General features: G+C 43.9%; 2 protein-coding genes across 5 annotated transcripts; one reads left to right on the plus strand and one right to left on the minus strand.

Moving 5' to 3' along the window:
- Positions 1-236: 236 nt before the first annotated feature.
- Positions 237-4,355, minus strand: nudt8 (nudix hydrolase 8). Of its 4 annotated transcripts, none has more exons than XM_018742727.2 (5): positions 4,130-4,355; positions 2,250-3,223; positions 1,048-1,180; positions 740-817; positions 237-591 (listed from the first exon to the last, which is right to left on the minus strand). In XM_018742727.2, the coding sequence occupies exons 2-5, from the start codon at positions 2,342-2,344 to the stop codon at positions 406-408; spliced, it is 492 nt and encodes a 163-aa protein (XP_018598243.1). In that variant the 5' UTR covers positions 2,345-3,223; positions 4,130-4,355; the 3' UTR covers positions 237-405. The 4 variants fall into 4 exon arrangements, with proteins under 4 accessions (XP_018598243.1, XP_018598244.1, XP_029111515.1 ...); XM_029255682.1 differs by having other exon boundaries at positions 238-591; positions 2,240-3,223; XM_029255683.1 differs by having other exon boundaries at positions 238-591; positions 2,240-3,223; positions 4,112-4,355.
- An 830-nt stretch (positions 4,356-5,185) lies between these two features.
- ftr86 (finTRIM family, member 86) lies at positions 5,186-9,103 on the plus strand. Its single transcript, XM_018742776.2, has 7 exons — positions 5,186-5,782; positions 6,143-6,238; positions 6,464-6,697; positions 6,996-7,155; positions 7,307-7,396; positions 8,023-8,091; positions 8,449-9,103. The coding sequence occupies exons 1-7, from the start codon at positions 5,282-5,284 to the stop codon at positions 8,985-8,987; spliced, it is 1,689 nt and encodes a 562-aa protein (XP_018598292.1). The 5' UTR covers positions 5,186-5,281; the 3' UTR covers positions 8,988-9,103.
- The last annotated feature ends 13 nt before the right edge of the window (positions 9,104-9,116 follow it).

Consider the following 9,116-nt stretch of genomic DNA (forward strand, 5'->3'; position numbering starts at 1 on the left):
TAGTGCCAAAAACACATAAAATGTAAATGGATATGACCACAGTAAACTCCCTGCATTTGAATTATTAAACCTGGTCTTCCGTGTAATCTGTTTATATGAGTGTTATAGTTCTTTTTATAAATGTAACTGACATTTACTTACTTTGTCATTTTTTCCTTAAATCACACAAAATACAAAGAATTTTAATTTTTATTGCTTTGAGATCATAATTCAACCAAAAGCAGCAAGTTGTATATATGTTATATAGATACAGAAGCCTGAATCCGAAGATATATAATCACAGATGATGACTGTATCAATTAGTTGTGTTTCAGTCAGTGTAAGTATTAAAACAGATCTCACACACACAGTCATCATAATAGTTTTGATGGCAGTCATGATTGAAAGCTCCACCAGCTCTGACTGCTATGGGTTTACAATGAGTTTGAGGGTGTGGTCCAGGGCTATAGCTGTGAGCCCCCACACCCGGTGCTTCCCATTGCGGAACACAGGTAAGGTGTACCCATAACGGTCACCAGTGCGGAAGTTTGTGTAACTACGGTTCTCCGGACAACACAGGTGACTGAGTGAGATAGTGAAGATTTCCTCGACCTGGGGGGGGATGGAGAGTTAGGATGAGACAGAGGATGTTAAACATGCACATCAAGCTGGGAAACATTTCACCAATTTACCAAAGTTGCATGTCTGATGTCACTGGTGTTTAAAAAATGTGCACTGAATGAGAGGAAGGTGCATTTACCTCTGCAGGATTTGGACAAAATGACAGCGCCTCCAGGGGACCCAGGTTTGCTATTACAGGGGCTATAATCATTCCAGACTAAAAAAAAAACAGAAAGTTAAGCCATAAACAGAACATCTTGAGCCACTTTTACGTAAAGGAATTTTTTAAAGCAAAATTCCACCTGTGTGCTCTCAGAATGTGAACAATTGCATATTAATGTAACAGCAACCTATGCAAGCAGCACTGAAGAAAGTAGAAGAAAACCACCACTAAAAGGGGGTGATGGTGTGGTGCATATCTAAGCTGAACCTCACATCTCCCCTCACCATATCCTTGCGAGGCTTCAGTACACCCCATACACTGCCTGGTGCCACGGTGACGCCCAGCTCCTCGCGTGCTTCCCGCAGCGCAGTGTCAATGACGTTCTGATCCGATGGATCACACTTCCCCCCTGCAAAGCTGAAGGTAAAGTACATTTCACGGTGGAGCATGCGCTCAGGAGGTATCCAACAGTGGAAAGCCCCGTTATATTGCCTGTATGGCTGAAATACTTAAACAGCTGGAATGCAAGAAGCAAATGTCTTTTAAACTATGTGACTGTGTAAAATGATGTATAGATGAGTGACCCATTGTAAGTAGTGCATCTAGCAGTGTAAGTCAACTTGGTGAATAAGGTGTGTGGGCTCATAACACTACATAGTATCCATTAGAAGTCACTTTGGAGAAAAGCATCTGCTAAATAAATAAATGTAACTGTAAAAACAAACTGAGGGGGGAGATGAATATCAAAAGTTTTTTGAGTCATAATGCAGGACAGAATGCTAAAACTCAAAACGACCTGGCTGGCTGTTTTTACCTTAAGTGCCGCAGAATTTGGAGGCGTGTGTGTCTGGAGCAAAGATTATACGACTGCATGCTCTTCTTGACGTCAAGCCTCACCATTTACCTGGGCTTTGGACCAGCACTTACTAACAGTGGCTGGTGCTATGTGGCAATTTAGTGTCACCAGTTCATCTGAAACATACGATTCTGAGCAGTGGGAGGAGAGCAGAGTATCTAGAGGGAGAACATAGAAACACCACATGGACTGAGCAGGGATCAAATCCATGTTCTCTTGCACTACCCAGGCTCTGTGACAACAGCAGTACTCATTACACAGTTGTATCTTCCCGAAATGAAAATGAAAACAGCAGCAAACGCTCACCTGACTCCTACCATAGCTTCATGCAAAACAGGTATTTTATTACAGCCGAGAACAAGTCACAAGTTTTCCTTCTACAGAAGTCCAATGACACAATTCTGGAACTCAAAAGTGTTGAATACCATTAAACTTTGATAAACTTGAATTTAGATCAAAATCTGCATTCTGAAAAGTGCGACTTCAGTAGAACATGTGTTAGTCCTGATCTATTTGAAAAATGCCTGAACATTATTCATTTGAAAGCCAGATCCTACATAACAGTAGGAAAAGTCTTCACATGAGAATGAAACTACGGGCCGGTACTGCAGGAAGTTTACCTGACATCACCTTTGTGTCTGCCTTTGAGCATGCTGGACCTGAGGGTGAACAGGAAGGCTGGTTCCCCATTCTCCAAGCACAGGGAGACCAGCACTGCTGCCCATCTCCCCTGACCCTCCATGCGGTACAAGCTCAAGTTGGGCTTCAGGATATGACGACACCTCATTTCATTCTCTGCTGACAGGCTGTCTCTCAGGGCATTCTTGCCAGGAGTCGTCCCTACGGGCACAGCAGCACCCTGGTGCAGCCAACAACTTTGGGCCCGCATGGCACCGACCTTTGGCAGGGTCATACACCAGCATGGAGGAGAGTTCCCGTGAAATGATTTACATTGCCTATGACTCCAGGTCTTCTTACGACCACTTTTAATACTGCACATATGGGTCTGTTTTGAGTATGTCGTTGACCTGCGCACTTCTTCCCGATGTGTTTTTTGTAATAAGTGCTTGTTCAGAACAGTACGCCGGGGATAACTGGAGTTTTTCCACATGAGGCGTTTACAGAAAGAAGCTTTCCAAGGCTCAGAGGACACAAATGTGTTGCCGTGTTGTCCACTTAACTCTTCGGCAGAAGGATGAAGCGAGCTTGAGCGGACAGCTCTCTGAACTGTCTTCTCCCGTGAGCAGGCTTGCAAAAAACCCTCACAGCCTGAACTACCTCCAGAGGACTGAGGTAAGGAAAAAGGTGTCCTGTATGCAAGACATCTGAAACTGTCAGCAGAAAACCTGGTCACATCTTGTCCTTTCTTGGATACAGAGTTCTCTTTTCGATAGTGGTGTAACTCTGTCTCTTTGCCATTTTTTCTATCTTCTCCTTGCTGAGGTGGATTAGAGACCAAAAAGTGGACTGAGTTGAAAGACTTTCCACTTTTTCCCCAAACCTGCTTCAGCCACAATTCAGACAGGACCCTGTTGAGCAGCAGCAGTGATGTTCTCCACCTGAAGCAGCACGAAGAGGTCTGTAAACGCTGGCACCCAAACATCCTGGAAAGTAGAAGATTTTTATTGTGTCAACAACCAATATTAAGAGAAATATGTTGTCATTATAGTCCATAAAAATTGTTTCTAAAGACACATAAACACATATTTAAACAGTAAATAGTGGAGCCAATATGACATTGATAACACTACATAGTGTTCACTGGAAGGCACTTCTTTGGAGAAAAGCATCTGCTAGTAAATAAATAAATGTAACATCCACAACACAGGGGGACACACAAAAATGCTTCACCAATGTCACCTCCTCCAGGTCTGCTCATCTCTTACTTTACCTAAATTAAATGACAAATCACCCAGATCCTGACTACTTTACTAAAAATTATGTTTTAGCCTATGCATGCTAATAACTAATTAAGCGCTTTATTGAACCCTATTGGCCGTTTAGTCAGGTTTGCCTAATTAAATACAATGGAAATGGCCCAACTGACTTAAAAAGAGGAACACAAGAACTGAGGACCTGCGCAAAACTCAGGCAGAGAGCCGGGTAAGTCTGGTTATCTTACGAAGCTGTTCCACTCCTACAGAATGAACACCAGCACTGAACTCCTGCCCATGATGATGCGAAGAGAATATTTGTATAACGGAGGGAGGCGTTATACTTATAGCTTCGGCATCCCCTCAGATGCGTCAAGTACGAATCGCAATTCCTATTAAAAGCCCCAAATGCGTCTAGTAGACGGTCTAAAGTGGATCTCAAATAACACCGGCGTGTGTGAGTGATTAAAAACAGGCCTCTAAACTTCACTTGATAGTCGATCCGATCTGCCCTCTCTACGTCCATGATGATGTCACGATGTGTTTAGAACGCATGATTAGTCCAGCATGAAAAAAGGCCTCGTGCAGGTTTTCGAAAGGAGGTGAACAAACACTCACAGTACAGCAGTGTCCCACCTGAGAGAGAGGGTCACTTTGACCCCAGCGAGCTGCGGTTCTTTACCAAACAAACCCCAATATGGCGAGAGAAAGGGTTCATTTCGCCGCTGTGACCTTAAAAATGACAGTTCGCTCTAGCTGAAGCCGCTGTGCTCCCGCTGCGGTGTCGGGTTCCGCGTCACGGGTCCAACCTGGTGGCGCCTCTGACCGTTTCTCACAGCGGACGGTCGGCGCAGTGCGGGACTTCCGTGTTGTCATCCGGGAACTCGGGGCTCCTTATAATAGGAGGGAAACGCGCCGGAAACAGACGTTTCTTCAGTACTTTTTTCTTCTTCAACTGTACATACAGTATAAACCTTGTCATTGTATTACTATTACTTTACATTATAGCACTTTTTGTGCTTCTTATCCAGTGATTGGACAAAAATTCATACACAGTGTATTATTGTTTTTTTAAAACAATAATTTCTCTGCCTATTAATTGCCATGACGTTCCTTCTTCAAACAAGAATAATGTTTCTAGAGGCCCTAAACAACAAAGTGCAATGGTGTTTTCACTGAAAAGGTCTTTTTTTTGGCAGCAGGCAGCATAGTGGTTCAGGATGTGGATCTGTAACCTGAAGGCTGCCAATTTAAAGCCCACTTGCTGTTACTGCTGTACTACCCCAGACTGAGTATGGTACTTACCGGCAACTGTAAATAACTCTGCTGTACGGATCCAGTTCTGTAAATTGCTTTGAACAAAAGTATGACCTGAAGAAGGTTTGAATGCAGAAGAGAATAGGTCAAAAACATGACTGTTGATGATTTAGTAGCTTTTTTGTGTTGCAATTTAATTCCCTTTAAAGTGGCCCGCAACATGTTTTCCAAGAGGACATTGTTGTAAAATTTCCACTGGTTGTATCACTGCTGACATCCTTTTAAAATGGTTCTTCCAATGACCAGTCCAGCAGGAATCCAGACAGACCTGAAAAGCCTACGGTCTTCTTGTTTTTCTTGTCCCACCTGGAATCTCCGCCTGGCTGTATGACTGTGCTTTATTTCCTGAAGCTGTACATATTTCTCCAGCAGTGTTCTCACTGGGAGTCTTTTTGACTTGCTCTCACGCTTACAGCCAGGTTTTTACTTGTCTTTTCCGACGCAGTACCTGCACCACCTTCTATTATCAGCATGGCTTCTGAGTGGTCTGAGGAGTTCAGCTGCCCTGTGTGTCTGGAGACCCTGCATGACCCTGCCACGCTGCCCTGCGGACATACCTTCTGCCTGCCGTGCATTCAGAAACACTGGGACAGGGGAGAGGCGAGGAAGACGTACAGCTGCCCCCAGTGCCGCCAGACCTTCAATCCGCGGCCAGTGCTATCCAAAAGCACCTTGCTGGTGGAAGCCATGGAGAAGCTGAAGCTGAGGAGTACAGATTGCACCCAGGTCTCTGTTTGCTCAGCACCACCATCCCTTCCCTGTCCTCTTGTTGGTGGAGAACAGGATGCTGGGCTATGCCAGGGTGGAATATACCCCAAGCTCCCTGTGACGGAGTGGCTATGTGCAGACCACGGACGCCCGCTTGAACTGTTCTGCCGCAATGAGCAGCAGTGTATTTGCTCTGCCTGTCGGGACCATGAACATAAGGACCATCAAGTGGTCAGCCCTGAGACAGAAAAAAAGGAGAAAGTGGTAAGAGTCCAACACTGGATTACATGAAGTATAATGTCTTGTTTGTGTCTTGTGTCAACAGCCTCTTGTATTCCATTAAAGAATTGTTTTCCTTTTAAACAAACATCACTGAAAGTAAAGACTTGAGGATTTCTTGATGGGATTTAAGGAGCAGATGGTATAATAAGGACACAACTGTTTCACCTGTCTTGGACAGGGTTGAGTCATTGTACCATTGAGTAGGTAATTAACTTGCTGCAAAATGTATGGTGATAAAGTGAGAAGATTTTTCTATTAGACTTAAATTTGTCTGCTCGTACATGTCTGTGTGTCATGCACTTCACAAAAGTGGGAATTTACCTGTGTATCTCTGTGTGGCAGCGGGAGTTGGCCCAGATGCAGGCAGACACACAGAGGAAGATCCTGGAGAAGGAAAAGCAGTTGCAGATCCTTCCACTGGAAGCCCGAGCTCACAAGGTAGGAGAAATAGTCATAGGGATCTGCATTACATCATCATAAAACCTACTGCCAGTTTCTTTCTGGTGGTAGTTGTGAATAGTACAAGACTTTTTAAAAACTATACAGCAAATTAAATCTGAAACTGACTCAGAAGGGGAAAATGTCAGCAGATGTATTAAAGGATTATATAAAAGTACCCCCCTGCCATGTGGCACTTTTATTCTAACCTTGTTTGTGTTTCAGGACTCCTTCCAGGTTCTCCAGCGAGAGAGCAGTCAGATCTTTGCAGAGTTGGTGTGTAGCTTAGAGCAGATGAGCCGTCAGGTCACTGAGCTTCTTTGCAATAAGGAAGCTGTAAGCAGCAGCTGGACAGAAGTGCAAATCCAAAGGCTGGAGCAGGAGATGGCACAGCTGCGCAGCAGAGGCGAAGAGCTGAGCAGACTGACACACATGCAGAACAGTATCTGCTTCCTAAAGGTATTGGCCCTAACTAGTGGAACATGTAATCAACCTCCAATATGTGTTATTTATCTGCTCCCTTTGGTCATTTGTTCGGTTTAAACAATTCCCCCCAAGTTATTTCATATACAGTGGCCTCCAGAATGATTGCTTTGACCAAGGATCTGGAAAAGTTCTGCATAGAAGAATGGTCCAAAATTATACGGAAAGACTAAAAATTAATTCTAGTTCTTGTACAGCAGATACTAGAGTATGGAGCACAGCAGGATTGTCATAGGCCTACTCAGCTGTATAATGCCATGTTTCTCATGTACAGAATTTCTTAACACTGGAGGCACCACTTCATGATGGTGGGGAAGCAGGGGTGAGAGGAAACTCTGAAGCCACCATCATGAGCGTGAGGACTGCTTTAGGGGAGTTCAGGGACAGGGTGCAGACATTGTGCAAAGCTAGCCTACCCCAGATCATCCACACAAGTAAGTCTGGGTGGTGGCCTTTGGCATGAGACCTGGGTTTGGTTCATGTCAATGACCTCTCCTTAAAGTAACAGATCTGTCACAGGAAGACTCATTGTTGCCATGTTACAGCTTTTCCCACATCTTTAAAACTTGCATCTGCTTTGTTCAGTAAATGATGCTGCAGTTCCGATGTCCAGTAATTCAGGGGTCGGTATTGTGGGACTTGAGAAAGATGCTGTGGACCCTCTACATATCTCAGGTAAAATGGTCTTTAGAACAAGCTGTGGTTCAATATACCTTTTAATAGACTGGAGTGAATTGTACTGGCCATGTCTGTTTTGACCCTGTAATATCAGAATCACTGGAAGCGTGCAAACTGTTTGGATTTCTTTGGTCATCCTGATGTATCACTCCATGGACATTAAAAAAAATCATTGATTATAGGCAGTGTATCGAGCACTGCAAGTGATTACATAGAAAGGTGTCAGGTAAATTCTACATACCATTCATTATAAGTGTGGTGGTAGGGTCATTGGGAGTGTAGTGATTAGAGCTGCTCCCTCTGGACCCAAAGGTTACTGGTTTGAATTGCACATCCAGCTGTAGTACTCTTGGGCAATTTAAAGTAAAAGTCTTGTTCAACTAAAAATTAGTGAGCTGTACAAATGGGTAGTAAGTTGCTTTGGTGACACCTGTCAGCTAAATGAATAAATGTAAGTCACTTTGGAGAAAACTGTGCTAAATGAATACATGTAAAACTTCTCACAAGCAACTTAAAATATTTTTTTTTTTTTTTTTGAAAGGCTGTGTGTAAGAAAATTATCATGAAAGTGTTACTGATTTCTTTAAACCTTGTCCCCCCCCCCCCCCTCTCTTTTTCCTCAGAATCAAATCAAGTGCCAGCCTTCAGCCTCCAATACACAGAGCCCAAGACAAGAGAAGAATTTTTAAAATGTAAGACCTCCTTCAACCAACACTATTCTTGGGCATTCTTTTAATCATGAAATATAATTTTAAGAGTTAACCTAAAACTCAAGTGGGTTAACTTCAAGGATTGTTTGACTATTACACTGCAAAAGCAAAGTCTTCTGCATTCTCCTTTGGGTGTGTCAAGCCAGTGTAACCAACCTAGTTGGCTTTATTGCTGTTAAAGTGCTGGGGTTGCTTTTAAAGATTACGATGCTATTAACTGCTAATAAAATGGGACTTAACAAACTTACGATTGCAGTGATTAAAGGCCTGCTCTTGTTCAGCTTAAGTTATTTACTAAGAGAATTATTAAATTAGCTGATGCTCTTCATTCCCTTTCAGTTCGCTTTGTACCAACACTGGACCACAACACGGCCTACCGCCACCTGCGCTTGACCGAAGGGAACAGGAAGGCATCCCTGCGAGCTGAAAGCCAGGCCTACCCAGAACATCCTGAACGCTTTCAGTACTGGAGACAGATCCTCTGCCAGGAGCCTTTAGCTGGGAGCCCCTATTATTGGGAGGTGGAGTGGAGTGGCCAGAAGGTCACCATTGGAGTGGCCTACAGAGCGATGGGCAGAAAGGGGGCAGATGACAACTGCCGTTTGGGCTACAATGACCAGTCCTGGGGCCTCTACTGGTCTGGAACCAGTTTCTCCTTCTGGCACTTGGGGAAAGAGATAGCAGTGGCTGGACCCAAGGCCCGGCGGCTTGGAATGTACCTTGACCAGCAGGCTGGGGTCTTAGCTTTCTACAGAATCTCCAAAAATCAGGCCCACCTTCTTCACAGAGTCCAAGAAAGTTTCTTAGGGCCCCTGTATCCGGGGTTCAGATTTGGGTCAGGAATAGGTGCTAGTGTAACACTTTGTGAACTTGATTAAATGGTGCTGGAGTGAAGGTGGTAGTTAGGGAGACCCTTTTAATGTTTCTCTGAGGGCAAAGAGAAACCTTGACTTTTGTGCACTGTCTTTTTTTTTTTTTTTTTTTTTTTTTTTTTTTTTTTTATGCAT

The sequence above is a fragment of the Scleropages formosus genome, chromosome 10 (genome assembly GCF_900964775.1).
Source record: "Scleropages formosus chromosome 10, fSclFor1.1, whole genome shotgun sequence".
Classification (NCBI taxonomy): domain Eukaryota; kingdom Metazoa; phylum Chordata; class Actinopteri; order Osteoglossiformes; family Osteoglossidae; genus Scleropages; species Scleropages formosus.

What these genes read in the sequence shown, in the direction of transcription:
- nudt8 (XM_029255682.1), bottom strand. Translation starts at nt 3,222, where the DNA reads ATGTTTGGGTGCCAGCGTTTACAGACCTCTTCGTGCTGCTTCAGGTGG. An exon ending in TGAAGCCTCGCAAGGATATG is followed by an intron (nt 818 to 1,047) that starts GTGAGGGGAGAT and finishes TTTTTTTTTTAG; the next exon opens with TCTGGAATGATTATAGCCCC. An exon ending in TTTGTCCAAATCCTGCAGAG is followed by an intron (nt 592 to 739) that starts GTAAATGCACCT and finishes ATCCCCCCCCAG; the next exon opens with GTCGAGGAAATCTTCACTAT.
- ftr86 (XM_018742776.2), top strand. Translation starts at nt 5,282, where the DNA reads ATGGCTTCTGAGTGGTCTGAGGAGTTCAGCTGCCCTGTGTGTCTGGAG. An exon ending in TGGAAGCCCGAGCTCACAAG is followed by an intron (nt 6,239 to 6,463) that starts GTAGGAGAAATA and finishes TTTGTGTTTCAG; the next exon opens with GACTCCTTCCAGGTTCTCCA. An exon ending in AAGAGAAGAATTTTTAAAAT is followed by an intron (nt 8,092 to 8,448) that starts GTAAGACCTCCT and finishes ATTCCCTTTCAG; the next exon opens with TTCGCTTTGTACCAACACTG.